This window comes from Telmatherina bonti (assembly GCF_933228915.1).
Source record: "Telmatherina bonti genome assembly, chromosome: 16".
Classification (NCBI taxonomy): Eukaryota; Metazoa; Chordata; class Actinopteri; order Atheriniformes; family Telmatherinidae; genus Telmatherina; species Telmatherina bonti.
The window spans coordinates 14,696,852-14,724,365 of record NC_136614.1 but is presented as its reverse complement, the minus strand read 5'-3'; the positions used below and the strand labels follow the sequence as shown (position 1 = coordinate 14,724,365).

At 39.8% G+C, this 27,514-nt stretch overlaps 1 protein-coding gene across 6 annotated transcripts in view; it reads right to left on the bottom strand.

The window, feature by feature from the left end:
* syne2a (spectrin repeat containing, nuclear envelope 2a) overlaps positions 1–27,514 on the bottom strand; it is a 93,433-nt gene that overhangs the window by 42,589 nt on the left and 23,330 nt on the right. For all 6 annotated transcript variants that reach the window (XM_079255428.1, XM_079255432.1, XM_079255429.1 and 3 more), the window contains 34 exons: positions 25,899–26,049; positions 24,987–25,807; positions 24,004–24,162; positions 23,746–23,896; positions 23,493–23,651; positions 23,100–23,267; positions 22,889–22,990; positions 22,288–22,491; positions 21,314–21,519; positions 20,110–20,202; positions 19,158–19,455; positions 17,645–17,823; positions 17,213–17,528; positions 16,756–16,908; positions 16,287–16,607; positions 16,044–16,180; positions 15,352–15,481; positions 13,798–13,968; positions 12,706–13,698; positions 9,450–9,614; positions 8,536–8,691; positions 7,380–7,618; positions 5,250–7,263; positions 4,821–5,155; positions 4,569–4,713; positions 3,582–4,042; positions 3,347–3,497; positions 2,882–3,025; positions 2,667–2,798; positions 1,439–1,621; positions 1,187–1,324; positions 838–1,023; positions 384–506; positions 104–283 (listed from right to left, as the gene is read on the bottom strand). In XM_079255428.1, the coding sequence (XP_079111554.1) occupies positions 104–283; positions 384–506; positions 838–1,023; positions 1,187–1,324; positions 1,439–1,621; positions 2,667–2,798; positions 2,882–3,025; positions 3,347–3,497; positions 3,582–4,042; positions 4,569–4,713; positions 4,821–5,155; positions 5,250–7,263; positions 7,380–7,618; positions 8,536–8,691; positions 9,450–9,614; positions 12,706–13,698; positions 13,798–13,968; positions 15,352–15,481; positions 16,044–16,180; positions 16,287–16,607; positions 16,756–16,908; positions 17,213–17,528; positions 17,645–17,823; positions 19,158–19,455; positions 20,110–20,202; positions 21,314–21,519; positions 22,288–22,491; positions 22,889–22,990; positions 23,100–23,267; positions 23,493–23,651; positions 23,746–23,896; positions 24,004–24,162; positions 24,987–25,807; positions 25,899–26,049 (9,664 nt within the window). The remainder of the gene's footprint in view (positions 1–103; positions 284–383; positions 507–837; positions 1,024–1,186; positions 1,325–1,438; positions 1,622–2,666; positions 2,799–2,881; positions 3,026–3,346; positions 3,498–3,581; positions 4,043–4,568; positions 4,714–4,820; positions 5,156–5,249; positions 7,264–7,379; positions 7,619–8,535; positions 8,692–9,449; positions 9,615–12,705; positions 13,699–13,797; positions 13,969–15,351; positions 15,482–16,043; positions 16,181–16,286; positions 16,608–16,755; positions 16,909–17,212; positions 17,529–17,644; positions 17,824–19,157; positions 19,456–20,109; positions 20,203–21,313; positions 21,520–22,287; positions 22,492–22,888; positions 22,991–23,099; positions 23,268–23,492; positions 23,652–23,745; positions 23,897–24,003; positions 24,163–24,986; positions 25,808–25,898; positions 26,050–27,514) is intronic.

The window sequence follows — 27,514 nt, the reverse complement described above, 5'->3', positions numbered from 1 at the left end:
AAAAAAAAAGTAGTAAGCTTTAAATGTTTATTTAAAAAAAAAAAAGTCGTACTGAGATATCTTTTGTAAGACCTTAACATGTTCATTTTGCTTCATGTTGTACCTCCAGCAGTAAAACTTGCTCCTTAGTGAGTTCTTCCAGCTCCACCAGGGGCTGCAGGAGCATTCTCGCTCGGCTGAAGACCAGCAGGTGCTCTGCTCCGCCTGTGAAGTGGAGCTCCTCTTTGCACCTCTCTATATCCTCTAACCCGCTCTGCATAGACCGCAAACTCGCCAGGATCACCTTGAAAAGGTAAAATGTTCCATTTTCCATCTGAATCTTTCATATTGCTGCAATAATAGACAGGGAGACCTTAATTTGACTAACTGTGCCAAATGTATACCTGGCGGTTTTGCAGATGCTCTGCCAGGGTTACGTCTGAGACATCCATCGAGGATAAAATTGTCTGGATTTTTGGGACATTCCTCTCCATGGTCTTCAGGTCGGCTTCAATCACCTCCACTATCTGAGGAAGAAATTACCAGAAACATGCTCAGAAAAGTATGTTTATGGTTGGTATTAAATGCTTTTTATTGATCTAAAACTACAATTCCTTCTTAATTTGATCAGATGCAAACATATGTGTGGTGGGAGCCTTTTTTCAATTATCATTTGAAGCAGCTTTACGCTTGTTTTAAATCCAGTTTGAAGCATTTTGGTTTTGCCATGCTTTCTGTCACTTTATACTTTCTACACTTAATAATTGCACATTATGACTGATAATTTCAGCCACATAAATTAGGACTGGTAACAACATGGCAATCTGAAGGACATGGAAGTTCTCAGACGTTTCTTACCGTAACAGCCTGCAGGAGCTGCTTTAGAGGCTCAACGATGTTGCGTTGCATATCGTGGACTTTTTCGTCGCTCTGGTTCAGCTTTTCCTCCTGTGCGCTGATGTCACACACCGAGGAGATCTCAGCCAACACTGACCTGAAGTCCTGCAGGGTGTGTCTGATCCTCTCAGAGTCATCCAAGACCAGCTGCAGTTCAGGAATTAGACAAAAAAAAAAAAAAAAAAAACCCTTAACGTGCAATTTAACGTGTGGTGCAGGAGTTACTGTCCTGCTTTACAGTGCTGGGGATAAATAATGAATTTATAAAAAATGTTATATGTTTGTGTGTTTGTTACTGTTAAACCCTGACCTGTAAAGATTTTGCGTGACTGTGGAGACTTCTGGCGGTTGTAAATGAACAAGGATTGCTGAGCCATGACTCGGCTTCCTCTAACCAGCAAGAAGCTCTGTGCAGAATGTCATCAAACTCCTGGAGACAGGCGGGGATCTAACATAGCAGAAGGAAAACAGACTATTAGGAGCTTATAGCTGTAATCAATAAGTTTGACGTGTGTAGAAACATAATGTAACTAAATACGAATGTCTCTGGAGTTAGTGTGACCTTGCTGAGGAAGGTGGTGCGGTGTTCAGCCATGCGTGCCGCGTTCTGGTACAGCTGCAGCGGTTCTGTGAGCTGGTCAATGAGAAGCTGGGCTTTGTTTGGCTGCTCCTCTGCAAGATCTTGGACTTCGCTTTCCAGGAGCATCAAGCTGCTGTGCCATCTGTCCAGCTCGTCCCACACATGCTGGAGAACAGGGAGGCAAAAGAATTGGTGAATTTCACTGTTTTTTTTTTAGAAGACATTAACTCAATTCTGTTTGAAACTGGAAATCTTTGTTGTTTAATAATCAGATATTTTGCAAGCCTGTCAATCTGTAGTTCATGTTAGTTCGTGTCTGCCTCTCAGCTTAAGCACTCACACCACAGACCAGATATGTGAAAATATCAGGAAATGTGAGAGGAAGTAAGGCGTCGGGGTCCCGGTTCCAGTCTTTTGTTGATATTTCATAGGGGTCGTTATCTCCGATTGTTGCAATTTTTTCAATTTTATGTCTTCTTGCTTCGGGAAGAAGTTTGTTCCTGTACCGAACATTTTTTACATTTTGAACTTTCAACATTTTTTTTCTGAAAACTTTATATGTCGGGCTGCACAGTGGCGGAGTGGTTAGAACTGTGGCCTCACAGGAAGAAGGTCCCTGGTTCAATCCTCAGCCTTTCTGTGTGGAGTTTCCATGGGTTCTCTATCAATGATCTCTCTGGGTACTCCTTCCACCATCCAAACATGCATGTTAGGTTAATTGGTTTCTCTAAATTGCCCATAGGAGTGAGTGGTTGTTTTTCTCTGTGTGGCCCTGCGATGGACTGGCGAACTGTCCAAGGTATACCCCGCCTTTTGCCCAAAGACAGCTGGGACAGCTTCCAGCTTCCCGCCATTGGACTAAGCGGTTAGGATAATGGATGGATGGATTTTATATGTCTGGTCTAATCTATTCCTCTATCAATGATCATGTAATTCCTCAGAAATAGTCCTATTTACGTCCCAGAAGCATTACGTCATCATGTCAGTTCCCAAGGCCAATATAGCAAATTAAGGCAGCAAAGAAAGAACAAGGACTGTAGCAATAATGAGTTATGGCAAAAAGTTTGCCATAATTATCAGTTATGGCAAATCTTTACATCTAAAGTGAAATTAAAGGTTTGTAAACTTTGGGATATGATCATGAATATTCATGCCAAATACATACAGACACAATGAGAAGCAGACGTAGAAAAATAAGAAGAATGCACACCTTGAGGACATGTTGAGCTTCAGTGACTGTTGGGCTTTTCTGCTGCAGTAATGCTTCCACTGTGTCCAGGCCAGATCCAAGCTCCTTCACTCTACTGGCCAGTTTCTTCACAGGGTTGCTGTTCTCCATGTGCTGTTGGACAAATAAAGATCATAAATAAGCATTTGAGGAAAGAGGTGAGTGACAAAAGCATGGATCAAAACACTTCTTGTCACCATCTCCTCTGCTTTCTGTAGAGATAGTTGAACTTCTTGTAGCTGCTTTCCAATATCAGCGGAAATCTCTGCATATCGACTCTGCACGCCGTCCATGACATACTTAGCCGTGCTGTTCAGAGAGTTCAATTCCTTTTTGAGCTTCTGTTGGTGTATAAACATAAGAGTCAAATGAGAAAGATGAGAAACACAGGAAGAAGTGTGAGCCTGTGAGTCGGGGTTTTGATAACTGGGGTAATTTGTTTAAAACTGCATTCATTTTCCAGTCACTATTTTAACACAAGGTTACGTTGGCCTGTTATGAAAATAGCTCACATTGCAAACTGTTTTTTATGCACAACTACAGCATAAAAGCAAGATAGAGAAAAATACAACCAGAAAATCCTACACTTTTGCTTTCTTGCTGAACTTAACATGCCTGAAAACACCTTCCTTTAAATAACAAGGCATAAAAAAATAACTCGCCTGTCTTTCACTTGGATCCAAACACACTTCCAACTCTGACAGAGTAGTTAGCAGGTCTTTCTCCACCTGTCCTAGCTCCTCTTGAACTTGTTGTCTCTCTCTCTCCTCTGCCTGTGCTGCAGCCACAACCAGCAGGTTTCTTTCTTTCAAGCTGTGGAAAACAGCATCTTAATAATACTTGTTAAGTATGAGTAATCATTTTAAATGTTGTAAAACCATATTAAATAAATCCCACCTCCTCACATTCTCTTGGATCTTCATCAATGTTTTGCCAACAGGTCCAGGGCTGAGGGAATCATGGGAAGTGGACAAGCTCAAGGCATGCTCTAGTCGATGTTCCAGGGACAATATGGCCAGCTGCTCCTGCTCCAAACCTGCCTGGTACATCTCAGCCTGAGCAAGAAGCTCCTGGGGTTCCTCATAAGTGAAGCTTACAATGGAAGAGTCTGGAACATCAGACTGAAGACTGGCCAAAAAGCTGCAACACTGCTCCACACTAGTTGTGATGTCCCTCCATTCTTCTGCCCTCTGTTCTGTGTGCGCCATGAGGAGGCCGAAGCCCCGCCGTAACGATGCCCAACGCCTCCAGAGGGCACCAATCTCGCCGTCCTTTCCCACCCCACAACCCTGCATTGGACAGGCAGCTCGGAGGTCTTCAATCTTTCCAGTGAGGCTGCGAAGATCTTCCATCAGAAGCTTTATGAAGAAATTAAACTTGTATCACACAACATTTCTGCTATTTTTTTTTATTTTTTTATTTTCTTCCATCCCATCCTTACTATAGACGCAACCTGAAACTTGCTCGGTGTTTTCATAAGCAGAGAAATAAAATTATTTTGATTCTAGCTTTGAACTTTAGAAGGTACTCCGCAGCCATCAGCCTCCGGAACAAGACCTCCTCAAATTAATTATTATCTACTACAATATTGAATTTCCCTTTGGGGATTAATAAAGTATTTTTCATTCATTTAATTTCATTCAGTATAAACATGTGAATATATTCTATTATATTTTTCTGGCACTTCTGGCCAGACCAACATCTTAAATAAGAATTCCTTCTTAATGTTTTGCTTGTCAAAATAAAGGTTAATCAAAATTAAATAAACATAAATAAAAAATGAACCACCAACATCTGTAAACTGTCAATGTCTATGTAATGCAAGGTCTAAATAGCTAAAAATGAAGACATATCATCAACCACGTCATGATGCGACCACCCTACCTTGGCTCTTTTTTGTTGGGCGACACATTTTTCATATGATGTCACTTGCTCTGCAGCACATTCTGAAAGTCTGCTTTCAAGCTCCCAAAGCAGCTGGCGTATGCTTTCATGACCCTTCCTGTGACTTTGTTGTCTTATTTCACATCTGTACAAACACAAATCAGGAATTTTACAAAAGAAAACACAAAGAAAACACATTAATAAGATTGTTAAATGATACAGGTGACTGTGGAGTGCATAACGACCACATACCTCTGTAAGCACTCCAGCCGGAGTTGTGCCTGAGCCTCCAGGACAGCTCTTCCCACCACCAGCTGACTGAGGATCCCAGTGTGGAGAAGTTCTGTATTTGGCCGAGACAGGCAGGTCTGCTGGGGCACTCGTTCAACAAGATGACATATATGAGCCTGAAATCCATCTTCAAGAGTTTCTAAAGCCTGTTGGGTCTGCCTTTGTTCTTCAGTGCAATCTATAAAACCTCCAGGAGCCGACAGGAAGGTTGCTTCGGCATTGTAGAGAAAGCCTATCGCTCCCTGAGCAGCCCACTGATAGTCTTTCAATGATTCTCTAGCTTGAGACAGGCTGACCTGTTGGACAGATGTCCCATAGGTTTAGAAACTAACAACGGAAAAGATGAATGGTTAAGTAAAACACATAGAGGTGTCAACAATTTAAGCTTACCATCCATGAGTGACACGCCTGAATCACTCCCTCTCTAAGGTTTATCAGCTCCTCGTAGTTTCTCAAGATAACATTTTCTTTGTGTGCCAGACCTTCCAACACTCGCATCCCAGATTCCACATTTCTCCAGATGACCCAGTATTGCTGTAGTGCAACATCTATGGCCTCCTCTTCCGGATTGACTGGTTTGGCTCCCTCTAGTGTCTCACTTGTACTTTGCAACACCTTCATAAAGGCAGGAAGCTCAGAGTTGAAACGCAGACCCATCAGAAGCTTGGCCTCTAGGTTTTTGATATCATCTGTGATTGAATTCTCCCAGGACACCAAATCTTCCACGATGCAGTGAATCCTTTCCCTCTCTGAAACCAGCTCAGGCGGGTTCAACTCATTAGATATAGCTTCCAGTTGATCGGCTGCTTCTTGACATTGCGTCTTGACCAAAGGAAGTTCAACAAGGAGTGTTTGGCACAGTCTGAACCTCTCACCCACACTTACTGCTTTGTTTTGGGCATGCTGGATTTGCCCTTTGATAATATCCCTCGATTCCTCCATTTGTTTCCTCAGGTGGAAATACTTGTCTTGTTCGAAGGCTTCTATGCTAAGACTTTTGCACTTGTCTTGCAGTTCCCCAATGGAGCATAGCAAGGAGCTTCGCTCGGCCTCCTGGCAATGCTGAAGCTCCTGTACTTGACACTGATGCTCCATCAGCATGTGCTTCACATGAGAGATCATCAGCAATGTTTCTTGAGTCAGAGGAAACTTCTGTTTCTCCAGATCAGTAGAAATCTGCTGTAAGCTAGCCTGGATGGAAGACAACTCCTCATTTGATGAGGTCCACTCATGAATCAGCTCCTCCAGTTCCCAACTGGCGGCTTTCTCTTGAGCTAGCAGTCCATCTAATTCGGTCCAAAGACCCGAAAGCCTGTTGACGAGGTAACGGCTTTCTCCAGGGCTCAACCCCACGGCTAATTTCTCACAACTCTCTGACATTGCTTCCACCAGATTTAGTTGGTTCTCAATCTCCACCGTTGCTGATTTGTGATTTTTCATGCGGCTCTCCAGTTGTCTAATATCAGCTTTTGAAACACTCTCAACATGGATGCAGGTGTCTCTTTTAGCATGTGTCTCTGCTAGCCAGGCATCCAAGCTAGCAAGCTCACATAAAAGTCTTTCTCTCTCCTCAAGATTTTTCTTCACTGTGTCAAGAACATGATCCAGGCTGTCAGTAATAGCTTCATACAAATCATCCACAGTTGTTAATGCTTCATCTTGTTCTATACTAGAGGCTTCGCCCTTCAGCCCTCCAAACTGCTCCTGCATCTCAGCTTGTCTTGACAAAATATCCGTCTGGCATTTTCTCATTTCAGCTATCTGAATGCGAGCTTCATCAGGAAACAGAGCCAACTTTTGCCCAGTGGAAATGTGGTTTTCTGCCTGCTTGGCCCAGACGATCAAGTCTCGTAGCTGTTTGTTGATCTGATTTGAAGGCGCGCCCCCGCAGCTGAAGGTATTAAACTTCCTCTTAGTGACACTTAGCAAGGACCCCAGTTCCTTAAGCTTGTCTTCAATCTCATCCTTCTCTTTCTGACCCACACAAAAATGAATGAGAGCATCTGACTGAGACTGGAGATGCACATAAAGCTGGTTATGCATTTTCAAATCTGTGCTCAGACAAAGAAATTCCAAAGCACTTAAATGGTCTAATTTAGATTTTATAAGAGCTTCAAGTTTGTTTTTAAGCTGTTCAGCCTCTTTTAATAGAAGCGAAGATTGAGAGGAGGAGTTTGACGCATGCCGCAGAGCTCTTTTGATACTTCCTTCTAGAAGCCTCCATTCCTCCTGGATATCTCCAAGCTGAGCAAGGAGAGCACCTGAGCTTTCAGCGTTGCTTAGGTGGACTGACAGCTGGCTGCTTAAGCAGAGCAAATCTTCTATCAGAGATTTCTTCTGCTTCATGGTTTGCAGTAGAACACCGAGGTTTTCAGCTTGTAAGGCACTACATCCCAAGGCATTCCTGACAAAATCCACAACAATATAGCATTACTGTACTGCAGACAAGGACACAACACAACCAGGTTGTTGTGGTTAAATACAGTAGTATGTTTAAAAAGAAAAAACCAAAATACTCACAGGCTTGTTTGTTCTTTCTCAGCAGCTAAAACCTCCAGGAACGCTCTGGTTATTTTCATCTGCAGGTGATACCGTTTGACCTGATCCAGCTGTGCAGCTTTAACCTGCACGGTAGCAAAGGCATCCAGCAGTGCTGCACTCCACTGTTCCTCAGCCCGTTTCAGAGAATGTGGGTCTGAGATCATTGTAGCATTGCTTTTTATATTAGCAACTTGCTCCAGCACCCTGCATCTGTACTCCTACAGCAGAAAGAAAGTAGAGGTTTTTTGGTTTTGTTATCCTTTGATTAGTGATAAAACAGTTAAATATAAACCAATTCAACTTTATTTGAAAAAATTGCACATAAAAGTCATGCGCAACAATTCTGTCATGTCTACTGATGATATGGGAGTTGTGCGGTTGCTGTGGCAGCGGCCCCTATGAGCATGGGGGAGACTTGCTCCTGGTGTGGATGGATCCCTAGGTATCATCTCCCCACATCAGTACCAAGTCAGAATTTTTATCACTTAATAAATGTTTTTAGTTGTTTAATTAACCTGCATTCGGTTAAAGATGTCCTTGTGTGTGTATGAGTGTGTGGAAAAAGCTTGTCTATTATTTTTAAGTGCCTTATTATCCACTGTTTGTTTTAATCCTTATGACTTGATTTTATCTTGTAAAGCACTTTGTGTTGCCTATGGCATGAAAAGTGCTCAAGAAATAAAGTCTGATTTGATTTGATTTGATAAAACCCCTAAAAATATTTAGAGTTTAACATAAAAAATGTATTACTAAACTGAGCAATATTTGTCCATGTATTTTTTTGTTTGTTTGTTTGTTTGTTTTGATTTTACTTTACACAAGTAAACCACTTAACATCTTTACTTCTTAACACTGCATTTCTGAATAACTAAAAACAATTAAAAAAAAAACAACATAAAATTCTTTTTTTGCTCTTTCTTTTTTTTTTTTTTTTTTTTACAATTGTTCAGCTCAAACTTAAAATAATCATATAAAGGTTTTAAATAATAAATGTTCTCAGTTACAAATTTATTTGTATTGTTTTACTGGTTATAGTTAAACATGTACAGTTTTCCATTCATTGATTATAAAAATTCACATGGCATCTTGACTTTCTTTTCTTTAAGGAACAAGATTTTGCAGGTGTTATACATACCTGCGCCTCCTCCAGCTGTGTGGCCATAGCTTTGACACAGAGTTGTGCAGGCTGATATCTGCATGCCAGAACTTGTTGGACAGTTCGGACCAATTGAACGTCTGCTTCGCCAGGAGATGACTTCAGGTACCAATTTAAATCTGTGTGAGGTGATCTCTTTAAACAATAACAAAATATAATTAACAGAAAAAAAAAAAATTTAACTGAAAGGGAGAAAAGTTTTCTTTTAGCACCTTTAAAGTCCTGAAGCTTTCACGGTAACAATAATGAGAATAAACTGAAATCCTATAGCAGAGGTTCTCAAATGGGTCCTATGAAGTCAGCAATCCAGTGTCAGCAAAGTAAATATTATTTCAGGTATCATGAACTGCAGTATCATAGACATGATTGTACTATAGATAGAGAAGTAACATCTTGTATATTGTCAGATTTGTTGTTGATTTGGCATCTTATCTTGCTTCACAAAGCACAATATGTATATAATTACTGAGAAAAGTGAGGCTCAGCATGTTCTAACTTTCTTATGTGTCAGTTTTGCTATCCTCTGTGTACTGTGTGTAACTAGACCCTCTAATAACCCAGCAGGAAATCACTGTATCTCATCAATCCTTCCTGTTAACCTCCCTGTCAGCAGCATCACGGGAATACACAAGCATAAATCAAAACACTGCCACTGTTATCTTTTCACTGTGCCGTGCCTTTATAAGTGGCACTTTTTGGGTACGTGCACCAGGACTTTGGTCATATTTCACTGAAAGGACAGTTTCCGTTTATGCAAACAGCTTTTATGGTCTAAATTTTCAAAGTGGTTCATGTACTGTATGTGTCACTGAAAGAAAGATCAGGTAAGAGTATATATTTTCTGCTATAATTCATTCATTCAGTTAAGCAGATGCAAACCAGTCAATACTCACATTTATAATGTTACTTCTTTCCACCAAGCTCTGGATCTCCGACAGTATATCCTGCATGGTGGATCTGTACCTGCAGGATTCTTGTGATCCACCTGTCATGTTCCCAGCACCCAGATCAGCCGGGAAAGCTGCCACTGTCCTCTCGGGCTCCATGCTTTCTTCGGTCTGAGGTCACACAGACAGAAGACAGGGGTGGAGTTGCACTTTAGCTATTCTTCTCCATGTTTGTCCACAGATAATAACAGAGCTTCCTGTTCTTTTCCCTCCACAGCAGTAAATATCAGGCTGACGGTGGCCCAGTGAGTCAGTACAGTTGCATGCAGGAATGTGTCTGAATAAAGAGCAGTCTGCTCCAAGGCAGAAGAATTCCTTAAGCTCATCTACAACATCCCGCTTCTCTAGTTTCATTAAAGAAGGAGTTGTTATAACTCGGTCCGACAGGACTTGAAACTAAAACTTAACATGAACTGGTAGGTTACTAGACTACAAAGAAGGGAGGTGCCTTTCTAAATTTCTGGGGCATGACTAAGGTGTGTATTATGGCAGGGCATAGGTGGAGCAGGAAAAACATATGAAGCATGCTGCGTGTTTCAGATTTGTTCAATAGGTCAACAGCAAAAGTGAAATATATTACCGGAACATTAATACAACTGTGCAAACCAATTATGTATGGTATAATTTCATATCTAATACATAAATGTTAAATATATACTCTATTTAAAAGTGGAAAAAAAGGCCATTTTCAAATTCTCTGACTTCTTCAATCTATTTAAATGAATTTGATTTACACTTGAATGGCTACTGTTAAGCCTTTTGGCAATTAAATGGTACTTTTTCACTTTGCAAATTGAGGAATAAATGATCAGAAATGTCATTTATTCTTATAACAGCGTGAAACAAATAACTTTATTAGAAATAAGATTATAGAGAGCTTATATTATATTTCAATTTTAATTTTGAAGATCTAGAAGAAACCATTTATGTGTTTAAAAAAACAACACACATAAATGGCGTTGAAGAAAAAGGCGTTTTTTTTTTAATCTAGTTAAAAACATTTCTGTTGCACCTCTTGTCACCTTTACCAATACTAAAAGCAACATTTGAGATTGACCAATGAGATGCCGGGCAATTAGTTTACTAACATTTGATTGGTTATTTGTCTGCTAAAGGCTCAGTCTTTCTTTAACCATATTAACCTGTTAAACTGCCCTCTAAAGAATAAAATCTTTGAGTTTTAGGTCGTCCAGGGGGCAGTGTCTAATGAAAGAGAAAATGACGTTGTGCTGTGTTCCTGTTTCTTTTGAAAACCGTTTACATGCAAAACACATGACACACTGACATGAAATAAAGATTTTAAAGCATCTTCCTTGCATTAATCAAACCGTAGTTCACGATGTAGTAAACAGGCAGGTGTTTACTACATCGTGAACTATTTTAATCATCATTTGTAACAAATGCCAGCAGTCCACAGGAAGAAGATAGGTTATTATTACAGAATAATGGCAAGTTGTTTTTACATTTCCAAGACAAGTATGTGAGGAATTTAAGACATTATAAAAAAAATCCACAAAAAAAAAAAAAAAAAATCAGTAGCTTATATTTTTCAGCATTGAGCATTTTTAGCTTTGAGCATTTTGAAGCATTCTTCTTTTGCAGTGATGCCTCCCTGCAGGACATCTCACTGCAATGTGAGGCAGTTAATAAATATTCCCAATTCAAGACATTTCATTGTGATCCAGCTAAAACAAATCTGCATTAGTCCAACTTTTAAACATTTTCATACAAGCCAATTAAAAAATAATTGTGTCTGCAAGGAATATTCTGTGTCCAAATGACTTTCCAGTTCTCCTCCCTGATTCCATGTTTGTACATATTTGGCCAGTAAGTGATTTTAAGTTGATTATGTCTGATCACTAATGAAGATAAAGTATTTGCGTTATCTCTGTGATGGACCACTGACTTCTCCATCATATCACTTGACAGCTGGAAGAGTCTGCAAGACCTGCATGGTAATTTATACGTAATGAATTGTTTGAGTGTATGTCTTGAGTTTTCTTGTTACTCGTCAGGAACAATGAAGTGTGTCTGGAAATTTTCTGTTAAAAAAAGTAAATAAATAAAACATTCATTTATTCTGGCATTTGTTCATTTGAATGGAAAAAAGATTTTTTGCTCAGAAAAACAGTAAATTTCAGTAAATGATGTCATTCAAATGAAAAGCGGTTGCAGAAAAGGTTATGTCTAAATCTGGGGTAAAATTTAGCATAAAATTACAGCTGCAAAATGTCAGACTTTTTACTTTGCACACACACACACACACACACACACACACACACACACACACACACTACATGAAAGGAAGCATGAATGGTTTGTAACGACAAAGAAGACCCTGACTGATGAGAGGAGTTTAAAGCAGAAAGAACAGCCGATTTACAAAAGGACTCTTATACAAAAGTTCTTATTCAGAATGAAATTCACTTTTTTTTTGACATGTCAGAAGTTTCTCAAGCGTCTGGAGTTTAAATGGTCTGATTTTGGCCCAGTAATGTGAAATTAAACCTCTGATTGGAATTTACAGCTGGTTGACAATTTAATGACATAATCTCCCATTTAAACCCGACCAGGGACTGCATCCAGATGTTGTTGTTCCCTGTCGGCTTGTCGCCACAGCAGGTCATCTCAAATGGCCCGTGTTTCACGCTGGATGCCCTTCCTGCGCAGTACTCTGCATTTATCTGGGCCTGGGACCCGTCCTTAGAACAACCGCACCCCCTCGGGGCTGCAGCAGCATAAGGCAGCTGGACTTGAACCGCAGACCATCACAAGCGGCCACAAGACAAGTTGCCACCCCGAGGGACTACATCCAGATCTGTGTCCTAATTGTGTTGTTTTTCCACTACATATTTAAAGCTAATATGCTGATAAACTGTTAGGTTTCACCATCTTTATGATGTTTTTATTTCATATAATGATTTTTTTTGCACGTTAAAAGACACGAAGAACGTACAAAATGTATATGCGGCACACAGAACAGCAGTACAGTACGGTACTGACCCTCATGTAAACAACCTACAGATGTGTGGAGTCCTGTTTGTCCAATGTCACACCTTAATAAAGTTATCATTCAGTTAAAGTTTTATTTTGATGTTAGCTTCAGTCTTTTTCCCCAAAAAGTCAAATTGTAAAAAAAAAAAAAAAACTTAGGCTGATGAATAAATAAAATGTTGAATTAATAAACAAACAAATACCCTACCTGTTGCCGTAGTGAAGTGCTGTCTTGTTCAGCTGCTGCTTTTGAACGCTTGCAGTCTGTACGTATAGTGTCATGAATTTGTCTTTTTTCCATCTCCTCACAATTGGTCCCTGCGTTGTGTGCAGTGTCAGCAGCCATCATCTGTTTGTCAGTTGCAACTATTTGTGTTTCACTGAAAGCATCTTCGGTTTGCAATGTACACACCGAGCTCGCTGTTTGTTCCCCAGAGTGACATAAATCTGTCATCTTGTCTTGTTTGACACCTGAAAATGTGCTTTCTGCTGCAGGTGCACCGGTGAGCTGGCATCCAGCAACAGCGCAGTCTGATTCGGAGCGAGTCAAACCCTCAATGTTCTCCAAGTCCGGGGTTTGGGGCTTTGCGTTGCATAGTAATTTAGCATTTGCAGATTTTACCTCCCTTAGCTCTCCCGAAAGGCTTGTTTCAGATCTGATGGTTGTGGTGGAGATACTTGATTCTTTCTCAGCATCATCAGACTTTGAATCACAAAGTTCAAGTCCTTGAGACCGTCTACAAACATCTGAACCGCAACCTTCAAAATGTCCACTTTGCTGTATGTCCCACGTCTGCAGCTCCAGCACTATAGTAAATACTTTCTGTGGGCTTCCTGTGGACGTATCTTGTGCTTGACCATCTGTAATGGCCTTCAAAGTACTTGACTGTGATGTTACAGGTTCAGACACATGGCGAGTTGTAGGAACGTTCTTTGGCTGTGATAACGGCGCTTCATTCATCGATGTGACACAAGGTGCTTCAGTATTATCTGCATCGACGAGGGATTGTTGTGGGACCCATGCTGATGCTGAGGTACAGTCTCTTTGCAAGGGTTGAGTATTAACCTGCTGAATCTTGCTCACAGTGGAAAGCAGGTCTGGGATGAATACATCTGTGTTATTTCCAGGGAGTGACTCGTTCATGCTGCTTTGCACATCAGCGTACAACGTGCTGCTACTATCATCTGATCCAAGGTCAGTCTGGAGGTGAAAGCCATTAAATCATTTAGGATATTCGACACAATCATATTATTATTATTCTATAGTTAGTTACATTTCTGTTACTTGGAAGACACTCACCAGGCGTTGAGACAAAGTTTGGACTCCAGGTTGACTCTCACAGAGAGCATCTGAAGCTGTCGTCTCCAGAGTCGCCACCACTTCTGCTCCCAGACAATCTAGCAGAAATTCCTGTTCTGAGAGCGCTTCCTGGAGCGTTTGCTGAAGCTGCAAACCTTCATCCAGAGATGCCTATAAGAGCACAGAGACGTATAGAAAAGAATTATTTTCTCATTTATTTTTTCTAGTCTTTTAAATTAAATTGAGCATTTTTACAATCTTACATCAACTCTGTTCATGTTTAAAGATCTTGAATCTTAAACGTATCCAGAACTGTTACAATACACACCTAAAAGGGAAAAGAACTGCTTTGGTGTACAGTTGTGCTCATATTTATTCATACCCTTTCATTAAAGAAGGAGGAAAACAACAGCTGCCTGTAAAATAAGCTGAAATTGACTAAAGTAATAAATAAAAATTTTATGAAAATCATTACATTATTTTGTAATTCTAGTTCAATAGAAATATTTTTTTAAAAAAAGCAAACAAATAAGATCATTTATTACATATTACATCACTCATAAACTAATATTTAGTTGAACAATCCTTTAATGTTTCCGCTCCAGTCAGGTGTTTTCTGTTCCTCTCAGTCAGACTTCTGCACCTGTTGACACGTATTTTATCCCACTGTTAGAAAAGTGCTCTAATTTGTCCAGGACTAATTCGTTTGTTTTTCTTTCTTCAACTCAATTAAATGAAAAAAGAGTGTCTTATATTACTAAATTATATTTTTGCAAATTTTTAATTATTGTTCCTTTTTTAAGTCTCCAGTTATTTGAGTGACTGTTGTAAATTCAGCCTTTTCTTTAATGAAAAGGGGATGAATACATATGAGCACAACTGTACCTGTGGGTGATTAATAAAGTAGCTGCCAGAAGTGTACTGACTGTACATTAGATTATTACTATGAGAGCTATAGCATTATTGATATGCTATGCTATTATAATCATTAGTTTTAGTTTTGCAAAAAAGCAAATATTTAAGCCCAGAAAAAAGGAAAGACAACAAACATCTTCCCTTTTATTCTTGACAGGAGTCACATACAAGTCTTTAACTTCTAGTATTTAAGGCAAGAAGGACCTGAAACATCTTGTACCGCTGCAAAACCACACACACACCCTGCAGAGAGAAATCTGGTGTTTCTGGTCTGAGATGGATAAAGGAAATAATAATTGTTGTGTGGACAATAAAAGGGTAAAAAGTTTAAGCTTTTAACCACTGGTCACAAGGCTCTTCCAGTCTGAGGCAGCAGACAGGAAAATGAGAGTTAAAAGTTTTATTTGACTTTGTTTTCAGAATAGTTGAATATAAAAAATATATTTTTCGTTTTGCTGGCATGCTGTTGTGTATTTACATTTTATTAAGCTCTAAATAAAACATCTAATATCACATGTAAAAGAGCAATTCTCTCAACAAATTTTTAATAAAGTTAGTGGGAGCTTTATTTGAGGTGTAGTAGAAGAAGTAGTAGTAGTAGTAGTAGAAGACGTGGACGAGCACATGGGTGTGTTTTACCTGACTGGGCAATGAGGGTTCAGCTTGTAATGTTCGACTCCACCGCTGCAGCTGGCTGGCGACTCCTCTCACTGTGTCGGCCGTAATATCAATCAATTTCTGCTTCTTCTGTAGAAAAACTGACTGGAGGCTGGAGGAGGAAAATACACATGTAGAGGATGAGTTTGTATAGAAAATACAAGGCAAGTTTATCTGTACAGCACCTTTCATTTACAAGACAGTTCAAAGTGCTTTACATGAAACATTAAAGAAAAAAAAAGCATAAAAGAAAACACAAATAGCAAAATCACAATAATTAAAAAATTAAAATAATTAAAAGCATAATTAATTTAAAGTTACTGTGGAGATTTCACGCATAGGCGCATGAGAAAAGAAATGTTTTTCACCTGGATTTAAAAGTCTCTAAATTTAGTGAGAGTTTCATCTCAGCTGGCAGTTTATTCCACAAATCTTAAGTACATGTAGCAAAAATACATGGTCAAACTTGTTAATGTAGTATCAATCTCTAATACCTCCTGTTTTTATCACAGCAATATCAAACCATCACATTTTTTCCAACAAACCTGCCATAACTGGAGTATTCTTCTGTTAGCGGAGTCTAAAAAGCTGTTATTTATTTGCCGCCCTTAATAATCTATAATCGTAAACATATAAAACTGCAGAGATATAGTGAGTAAACAGTGACAGTGTACCTGTCGAGATCTTTAAGAAGCTCCCTGACAGTTGAAGTGACATGTGCAGGAAGACTCTTCTGTGTGGTGCTGGACTCTTTTGTCCTCTGCAGGTCATTAACTCTGGCAGCCAACTCTGTCAACCTCTTATCACAGTCCTGCCGAAGACAAAAGCTTCTATGAATGAAGCTACTGTCAGCTGTCTGTTTTGCTTTTCAATTATTTAGGAGTGAAGTGACATTTTAAAGCCCACTTTAATGTTACCTTTATTATGCACCACTGCTGTTTCAGATGACAGATACCAGGCGACACTTTGTAGGCCTCGGACAGAGAGACAGACCCCACATTCTCAGTTAGATCTCTCAGCGCTGACAGTAAACAAGTGGCTTCCTCCTCAACAGGCCGAACCACTTCAAGCTTCGCTAGATGTTCTCTGATGCTGCTCTCTAGCGCTATCTTGTGGTTTTGGAGGTCGTTAACTTGCTGGGAAAGGCTGGTTTGGGTGTCACTGACTGTGATGGAGTCCCTGAGTGTTACAAGCTGTAAAAGATCCTTTTCAATGTCTGTTACATCTTGTAGCAAAGTCTGAAAAATAGAAAAGAATGAAAGTTAAATGTGTAGATCCCAAACGTAATGGCTTGTTTTTGTGGTTTTAGCGCAAAAGAAAGGTAAAATAAAAATGTAAGTAAGCCTGAACATGATTCATAGAGTCAGTGCTGGTAAAGGACTTTACCTCCAGAGCTGGAACATCAGCTGAGCTTTCTTTCTGAGCTTGACAAACTGACATCTTTTCCTGCAGGGATGTCAGTTTATGATGGCAGTCCTGCAGCGACTGGCCAAATTGTTCCTCATTACTCCCACCTTCCTCGAGGCGGAAACACAAACCCTGTGGATATTTCAGGCATGCCAAGAAACAGTCAGAGAACACGCGCGTAGAGACCCACACAGTTATTGTGAATGCACTAAACTAGAACTCCTTCAATGACTCTAGTTTATGTTGTAAATGTTTACATTATGGCACTATGACTGTGCTTCATGTACTCCTAATGAGTGTATAATGAATGATTCAGGTTTATTAAAACCAGAATTATCAGACAAGAAATTAGATATATAAATGGATTTCGGGTGCATTATTCATAACATTCTGCTTTCTTTGTTTCCAAACACAGTCTCTTAAACTACTTTGTTACCTTCAGCTCTGCCATCAGCGATAAACAGAGGGTGTCTAACTCAGTCCAGGAGGAATCTTTCCAGATGTTGTTGCTCGTTTTCTCAGCCAGCTCCTGCCTCTGCTCATCCAGGCTGGAGAGGGTTAACTGCAGACATACAAATTCCTCCAGCAGCTGATGGGCAAGTTGGCAGGCTTGTGCACGCTCTACTGCGCCAGGCCACGGGTGGAAAGTGGGAAGCTGATCGGATCTGTGCTGCAGCTCTTTGGCTCTGCGGCAAGCCTCTCGTCTTCGGGCCAGGTACAGAGAGGTGAGCTCTGGATCAGCTTGAAGCGCCCTGAAGCACAAGGAAACATACAGAGAACATGACGACTTGTGATTTTAAAGGGACCAATTAAAATTATTTAATTAAAGCACTGAAATGAAAACTCAATCCTATAAAAACCTGTTTACCTGTAATATGGCTGAACTGACTGCAAAAGACCTCTCCACTGCTTCTCTGTTTTCTGAACAGTCTCCTGAACTTCCTGCTTCAGGTCGGCTCTGTCCAACAGTCTTTGGCTCAGACCGTTTCCATTAACTCTGAGCTCTTCCAGAAGAGTCTCCCCTTCTGTTGTTGCCTTTAGCACAGCCTGAAATGCAATTACACATCGGTAATCGGCCTGCTCAGAATGCAGAAGCAATGGAAAGAAAGTTTTCTAGATTCTGTTTGCATAGAAGGAAATGGACGTCTTGTAAGGTAATCTTTCACCTCAGGTGGTTTGCTGAACCTTTCAGTCACAATATCTGTTCTACACAACAAAACAAACAGACACTTTTTTTTAGTTTAGCTTTATGAAATATAATCGGCACCTGTTATGACATTCTCAGGGGATTTTGCATAACTTTGGACTCAGCGTGTTACATGGTTAAAGGCAGAGTATTTAAGATTTCAAGGCGATTCTTTCCACCACCATGTGGCAAACACCAGGTTGTGAGCAAAACCACAAAACTGCTACCCCCACAAATGACCACAGGTTGGCAGTAATGAGCAAAACTCCCCCCTCACCCCTCCTCCTTGCCAGCTCCAATGAGGGCAGGAATCGCTTGTGAGCGGTAGCTCAGAGCCGCTCTGCAATAAATGGGCTTATACTCCCCCTACTGGTGGAAAAAAAGTACTTTTTCTTTTACTGGTCAGAAAAAATTCAAGAAGGGTCTTTGTCATTGATTAAACTTGTAATTTAATAACGCATCAAATATGGACAGACTAGAACCTACATGTTTTAAAAAAAAACTATTTAATTATGATTGTAGTTATTCTTTTAGTTAATTTTTTAAAAAATATTTACAATATTACATACTCTACCTTTAAAGGAGCTCTATGATGCTATTTCTAGTTTTCTGAGCTTTCGACAGTGTTATGGTGTTGAAAACTCATCAGACATATGAGCGGCGCTGTTTGAGTTTTCCAGCACTCTCTGCGTTTGGTTTCCATGGCAACGGAAATTATTGGTTTTAGAGAGTTTTTTTCTACTTCAAAATTCTAGAGACGTTTCAGGGGAGGGACTCAGTGATTGGTCATCTTCTCTTGGTTGTGCAGTTCACGAGAGGAAAGCCACGCCCACTTTCACTGCTCAGTATAACTACTTCTAGCAGTTGACCAATCAGACGTAGCCTGCAGGACATGGGGCGGAGCTTTCTCTGTTGGCTTGTTTCTGGCAGAGGCTGATCTGAGAGGATCAATACAAAATAAATGAAGGAGTTTGTGAAAAATCTTGATTATTTCTTGCCCTTCTGGACTTGCATATTAAAATAAATTAGACTGAAATATGCATAATGGAGCCACTTTAAGGATAGATGTGTGATTCAGGAATAGTTCTTCTTAGAAAGTATTAGTATTGTGTTTTAAATCAAATAATAAGCGCAGTTTTCTTCCAAAAGGTTTAGAAAAAAATGCACAGTTTATTCAGAGGGTTCAAATTCTTACTTGAGCACAGTGAAGTCCCTGTTCTAGCGACATCTGGACCCCGTGGCTTTCAGTAAGAGCTGAGTCGACAGTTTGTCTCAGATCTTTAATCCAGGATTGTGTGAACTTTGACAAAGCTCGAAACACTTCCATTTCCTCACTCAGAGAGCAGCGTGTCTCCTCTGTGACGGCTCGCATGCCGGAGAGGAAGCTGTGATACTGCTCCAGCAGTTTGCAGCTCTGCTCTAGCAGCGCCGACTGCTGAAGGTTGCTGCTTTGTAAGGATGACACCAGCTGACCAAGGAGTTCTGCCCTTACGCTGCAGAAATTAGAAAAAGGTTTTCAGACTTCAGAAGTTTAAGAACAGAACAAAAAGCTGATGAAATCAAATAAAATATATTTACAGACACACAGTTACTTGATAGAGTAGTCCTTTGTCTGTAAATACCACTAAGTTTTAATTATGCTTCCACTGAGACAGTTCTGTGTGCAACATACTGGTCCTTTAAAAAATGTTACAATAGTATTGTGTGTTACGCTTTAAGCGGTCTTATGAATATAAAAAATGTAGAATTTAGAATATTTTTATGCTGTTTAAAATTGGTGGCCGCTGCCTTTGTAATGGCTAATAAATGGGATTGAATATGAGGGCCTCCTTCATGCAGTCTGAACAGCTCTTGTGCACCTGCATCAGTCCTGCAGATTAGCATAAATCAGTCATCTGGTGAAAAACTGGCTACACAACCTTCTGGCTCTTTAGGGGGCATCTAAGCGACAGTTCTGGCTCAGCCAGGGTTATTGTTACCATTGTGTGTGTTGTTAAAACTCTGGCAGCTGGCCAGTTTGTTCAGGATATAAAACAAAAAAAAAAAAAACACCACTTCATGGGAGTGGCTCTTTTATCATTGTTAATATGTGACTTTTCAAAACCACATACCAACCATGCTCTGCCTTCCATAGCAGAGCACGTTACCTTTGCTGAAGTATTTCTTCTTGCAGGATATTAGGATCTCCGTTTATTGCAATATGAAGCCATTGTTCCAGGTGTTCTTTCTCTGTCTGCAGCCTGTAATGCACAGCAAAACAGACTCATGAATGCAGTTTGTTCACAGCTGAACATGGATCTGCTTCTACCTTCTCTTTTAACTATATAGCTAAAATTATTGGATACACAGATTGTGAGAAAATGCATACAAACTAATAACTTCTCTCAATGTTATTTCTCCTAGTCTGTGTAGATTTGTACAGAGGTGCAGAAACACATCATTGTCACATGTACGCATCACTGAACTGGTTAGCATAAAAATCAAGAAGACATTTTCATTGGCTTCAATTAATTTTTTAATGTCACTATCTTAGTTATCCATTATATTTAAAACAATTTCTAATCCCATTTGGGTCCTCATATAACCTCAGACATACTAAGCACTTGTTTTTTTAATGTTCCCAAAATTAAGAAGGAATTTGGCCGTCGAGCATTTAGATTCAAAGCCCTATAAGACTGGAACGATTCACCAGTGTCAATCAGATCCATCACTTCTCAACAAAGCTTTAGGACAGCTATATTCAGCTACTTCCAAACAATTTGCTCTTGCTTCTGATATTGTTGTATCCTTCTAAACTATTTTACTTTGAGTCATGCTGTGCAATGACCCGTAACGATTGTTATTTAAATGTGTATGTCCATGGGTATACTGTACTTTTTTATTTCGCTTTTACTGAGGGTTGAGTTTATAGGGGCGATTAGAGAGCTTTTGTGAATGCTGTGGTTATGTCTAAGTAAGGATTGTATTGTTATCTGTATCTATATATCTGTATAAGCCCAACCTTTGTGGAACAAAATATGCTGCAATGCATTGCAAATAATATAGCTGCTGATTGCATAGCTGACAACATGGTGGGATACTTTTGCTTCATGTTCGCATTACATGTTTTTGTTTTGGTGTTGTTTCCCTTTTTCTTTTTTTTCAAAACACAAACATAAACAACAATAGTTTAGAAGAATCAGGAAGTATGATGTGACTAGCACTGCATCGGGCACGACACCGACTGAAGGAAAGCTTTAAGTCAACGATACAAACATTCCTGTCGAGAAGCTTTCTAAAATCCTTACTGTAACTAAATATTTACAACCTGAATGCATAATGTTTGAACTGAAACGTAAATCTTTAAGGTACCTGTCAAGATCCTTCATATTCCTCTCAGTCTGTTCCTCAACGTCAGAGAAGAGTTTATGGGTATTTTTTACTTTCTCCTGCAGCTGGATCCCAAATACAGACAGACTCTGCATGTTCTCTGAACTGGCTACGGTGGACAAAACCTGCACGTCCTCCATTAGACTCTCAGCCTGCTCATCGTGGGTGTGGAGCTGCCAGCATAACTCCTGAAGAGGGAAAAAAAGTCACCGTTAAGGATAAGCTGTTGTAAACCTCTGCTATAGTATTTATAATGTTTCTAGTCCAAACAGTTTACTGTAAAATGCTTCTACATAATATTTTTTTAAAAATCCTGTGAAAAAGATTTGCTCATGAAGTGTTTTTAAATTATCCTAATAGCATTTTATTTATTTAATTTTTTTTTTAATTAATTACACTCACAATGACATGATATGATCCTTAAAGCCAAACTGACTCACTTTTTATGCTGCAATTTTTACATAACTTTTGCAACTGTAAAGTTCAGAGAGATCGACTCCAAGCTTCCCCTGACTTTGTGGGCAAGACACTGAACCCCAAGTTGCCCCCCGATGTGCCTATTGGGCTATGAGTGTGTATGTGAGTATATATATATATATATATATATATATATATATATATATATATATATATATATATATATATATATATATATATATATATATATATATATATATATATATACACACACACTCTATAACTGCTTGATTAGAATAGAATACATCAAGGCTGTGACCTGGCGATGTGTACAGAAGGGTTGGGTATTTAACCAGTTTGAAAGATTTTCCATCATAAGAGCCCATGGTTCTTTCAGTTTTGAAGGCATTACTGAAATAACTTGAGAAATTCTTTCAGAAGAAAGTTTTAAGTGGATAGACTGCAGGTTAGGTGATGAGTTCCCATTCCCTCAAAGACACCAAAGATGTCAAATATCATCAAGTATTTATTAAATGTACCTTAAGTTTTGCAAGGACTGTTGCCACATCCGGACCAGTGAGAGAGAGGAGAGAGTCTTGGATTTTCTGAAGGGACTCAAAGCACTCTGTCATCCTCCCAGTAATTTGTTTCTTAGTGGCCACCATCTGCCTATAAACATCCTCAGCTTCAGAAGCAAGGTCCTTCAGCTGCTCCATCTTCTTCCTCATCTGGGTCTCCACCACCTTGAAAGAAAGACAAAACCAAGACTCATTGTCTGATAAAATACTGCAGCTTCATGTGCATGTGTTGGTGATATTTATAAGAACTTGTTATCCCAGACTTAATAAAACTCACTAGTGTAAAACCTGTATAATAGTCCTACCTTATCATTTGTGTTTTAGGCTGTTATAATCCATGCTGTGTATTGAACACTTTGAAACATTAGTTGATCTGCAAAATGCTTTGCAAGGATTTGAAATATCCCAAAATAACCAGTGACATTTGGTTTGAAGGTGACAAAACATGCAAGAATAAAGAGCTTATTTTACAACACCTTCATCTGTATCCTCCAACAGTTCTTTATCACAACTTAAAACCTGCATCCTAACCTGAAAGCCAACACAGAGCTGGATGCCGTACCTGCAGCTCCAATGGAGACTCTGAGCTTTGAAGCAGCGACTGAATCTCAGTTGCTCTCCGGTGGAAATGCTGGATATTCTCTTCCTGCTCCTCAATCTCGTTCTGGAGACGGTGTGAACAAGGTTATTATAGAAAACAGCTGTGAAATCATGGCTAAGAGGAGTTGTTCTTTACAGAACCGTACACAGGAACCTAATTTCAGGTTCTATACCTGCAACACCTTGATGTCGTTGTCAGTCTGAAACGAGGGACACTGAGCAAACACTGTGAGTTTACTGTCAGCCCAGCTCCCCACTTCAGCCCCCAGCTGAAGGACTCCATCCCACAAGTTCAAGCAAAGATGAAGGTTTTCAAGGTGCGAATCAGTTCTTTCTGATAACTGCAAGAAACACATACTGCAATGTAAAGCTTTCATTTTTCCATCTTTATATATTTCATTAAAAAAGCCTGCAGCAAGAAAAAAATGTGAATATGAGTGTTTAAAATTAAGATAAATATCACAAGAGAATGGAAAAACATCACGGATTAAATCAAATATTTAAGACACATTTTTAAATAATATAATGAAATTTAACATAAAAAAAAATTAAGTGAATAGACTCACGTCTAGCCAGCGATCCATGAGACCATCTGCTTCGCTCTCGAATGGGACAGTGGTGCAACCAGGTACCTGACGCAGGTGGAAGTGAAGCTGCCTGCAGACACTGCGGACCTCCTCTATGTCGTCCCCCATGCCATTCAGTTCTTTTTTTGTATCCTGGATCTGGAAAGATGCACATCCAAAACCATGACACTTAATATAAAACAAACTAAACTGTATTAACCCTTTCAGATTTGATCCAGCATGTATACTAAACCTTGCTGTGTAGTTTCTGCAAGTTATCTTTCCCCATGTACGAGGCTTGTTCACCAATGGTGCTCTCAGCTCTCTGCAGTGTCCCATTCAACTCGCCACGAATGCTCTGAAACCGCTTCAACAGCTCTGTCAGGACGGCGCTCTGCTCTAGCCTGAGTGCGACCCATAACACAACGCAAACACACACCAAGCTCATGTAGTTAGTAGGGTTACACAACCACCAGACAGAAGCAGTAAGCAGCATATGGATTGTCTTCACCGTTCAGATACAGCTCTTGTCGTCTTCTCCCAAATATCCTCCACCTCTTTAGTCTGAGTCTCATTTAGGATTCCTGATTGTGAAGAAGAGCTACGTAGGTATCGCACCTCAGGAAGGAGGCCAGCAAGAGGACTTTCCAACTCTGTCAAGGCACGCGTCCTGAAGGTTGTTAAAAAATGGAGTCAGAAACTGATTAAAAAACATGAAGCAAAAGATTCCACTGACATTTCGAGACAATAGCATTTGCAAGTCAAGATGTATAATTCTTATAGTTAGGATATGATCATCTCTGCATGTATGGGACCCAACTGTCCAGGTTATGTTCATTGCTCTTATAGTTATGGGTAGTCTAGCCAACCATTACTTATGTAGCAATGGGGATGTTACCTGATGCACTGAGAAGTACCTCGCTCTATTTCTCTAATATATTAATGTATAAATATATGCCAATATTGCCGTCTCTAACTTATTTCTCCTTTTTTCCGCAGGTCTTCCTGAATAAGTGAAGTTGTACATGTTGATCTGTCTTTCCTGTCCTCTCCACCCCAACCAGTCGAGGCAGATGGCTGCCCTCCCTGAGCCGGGTTCTGCCGGAGGTTTTCTTCCTGTTAAAAGGGAGTTTTTTCCTTCCCACTGTCGCTGCATGCAGCTCAGGATGGGGGATTGGATCAAAGTCATGACTCGATGCAATCAGCTGGTTTCTATTATGGGATATGTATGAATTGGCTCGAAATGATGTGTATGTTGATTCGTGTATGTAAAGTGCCCTGTGACAACATTGTTGTGAAGTGGCGCTGTACAAATAAAACTGAATTGAATTGAATTGAATTGAATGTATAAAACAAATTAAGACAGTGTTTTACAAATTCATATTGACTGAAAGGAATATGAACAGACAGTGGTACAGCTGGTTTCTCGTTGGGTATAAAAGCTTTTCTTTCACACACACACGGACTGTTTGTGGAATTAGCTGTGTGTTTTACCTCTGTAGCAGAGCAGGCAGAGTGGGCTCCTGCAGCTTCAGCTGCTCAGCTGCTTCCTTCGTCTCCCTAAGCGTCGCTAACAAGGCAGCTCTCCTGTGGACCAAACTCTCCTTCTCCTCTCCCTCTTTTTTAATTTGGCTACTTCCTTTATGTTGTCTCTGGTCACTGGTTTTCGAGGAATCCCCCAGAGGCCTCCATGTTTGAGCCTCGTGCTGCTGCTCTCTCTCTCCTCCCTGCTTTCTCCTTTTGGCCTCCACCTCTGCTTCCTCCTCTGTCACACTTGGAGTGGAGCATGCTTTCAACTCTTTACTGCCCTGTATTGTCTCCTTTTCCAGAGGAATTGGCTCTTGTTCTCTCTGTTTTCTCCTGCCTGACACATACTCTTTCTCCTTCTCCACAACATGCAGGGACACTGATTTCACCATATCCCGACATGTCACAACTGCACCATCCACAGTCAGAGTCATCCCCACTGCCTTCAAACTGCTGTCAACAACATCCGCTTGTTCCAGCACAGGCTGCAACCTCTGCACTGCTGCCTGCCAAGAATGTCTCTCCTTCTCCAAGTCTGCCTCCTTTTTCTGTCTGCTGGGGTCTTGGTTTGCCAGCAGGGTTGGGATCAGAGCCTTCATGTCTCTTAGAGCGGCCAGGAAGTGATCCAGAGCCCGACCGGCTGACTGAACTTCCTCCAGCTGCTGTCTGAGCTGCTCCAGTGGCTGGCAGAGGGATGATGGGGATATGGCATCTGGCCCTTGCCTTTCCTCTTCGGCCATTTGTTCTGATAGCCTCCTTGTTGCAGCCTGCAGTGTGCCACCCAGCTCCTGTGAGATGCATTTAAGAATGAATGATAATGCACGTTTCACTCCTGTTTTAGGTCATAATTATTTAAAAAACGCAGAGATAAACATTTACCTTCAAGTCAGAAAGCATTGTAGATTCTGCTAATGTCAGAGAGGAGATGTCCGCAGCCTGTCTTATGATCTGGTTCAGTTTTTGTTTGATCTGTGCCTTCTGAACCTCTACGGACTCTACTGGGACAGCTGTTTTCTCCAGAGACATCATTCTGACACAAACGTCCGAAAAGAAGTAAAGTTTAGTCACGAAACTGTAGAAACACTGATTGCTAAATCCACACTGTCTCACAAAGACATGGTCAGCAATTCAATGTGAAATGTTGATATAAGACAATAAAAAATAGTATAAACTGAATTAGATTTGAATGGATGTAGCTTAGCCTGCCACGTTTTAACTTATCTTCTGATCCCGGATATTTAAATCAGCTGTAAACATTTTCTATGAAACAGGGGCTCATTCCTCTGTATTAAAACACCTGTTTCAGACTGAACTAATATTTACAATTCAATTAACCATTTGTGCGCTCTTGCCTTCGAATATCACACACATGACAACTGCATTTCTAGCAATGGCTTCAAGTCCAACTGTGATGAACATCAGGGTTATCCTTTCTCCTCCACATTGGGCAAATATCCAGAACTCATTCAAGAAACATGGTGGGTGGTTTTATATATATATATATATGTATATATATATATATATATATATATATATATATATATATATATATATATATATATATATATATATATGTGTATGTATATATATATACATATATATTATATTGTGTACGTGTACGTGTGTGTGTGTGTATACATATATACATACATACATACATATATATGTATGTATGTATGTATGTGTATATATATATATATATATATATATATATATATATATATATATATATATATATATATATATATATATATATATATATATATATATATCTTTTCTGGTCCGGTCCAGTAGCATAAACTCTGTAATACGAACAATTATCCAAAACAAATAGAAAATAAAATAAGAATCCAGAAATACAAGGGGATCATTACATCTATAAAAGTTCCCCTTGGCAAAATAAATTTGCTCAGCAGAACATACCATCCAGAACATTAGTCTGCTTGCCTAAATGCTGGACAAGACAAAAAAAAAAAAAAGAAAAAAAAGAAACATAACTAAGATCAGCAAGAGTGTCTCCAAGAGTGATGCTGAAAAAACCTGGACATACCTTTATCTGGTCAGAGCTTGATTACTACCATGCTATTTTTACAATGTGCATTTTCTCAGAATCTCAGTATTATCAGGATCATAATATCCTATCAGTCACAATGGCATCACCATTTCCAGTACACTGGTCTTCTTGTAGTAAGAACCAGAACGAGAAGCAAATCTTTTTGTCTTAAAGACCCATTTCATAACTTTCTGACTTTAAAACTCAGTACTTGTTTAATGACACAGTGACATCTATCATGTGGGATTCTGGAGCCGCTGCCACCCCGCAGCATCCCGAGGCTGAGAAACCGCACTATCATCCGGCATGCTGCGTGATGTTGCAGCATAGTTTTGCTTCATGCTAGAAAACACACTGGCTGTTTTTAACATGCAATGTTGCTGATTCAGCAAAAAAAACGCAAGAAGATTAAAAGAGAGAAAGAAACAAACAAAAAAAATGA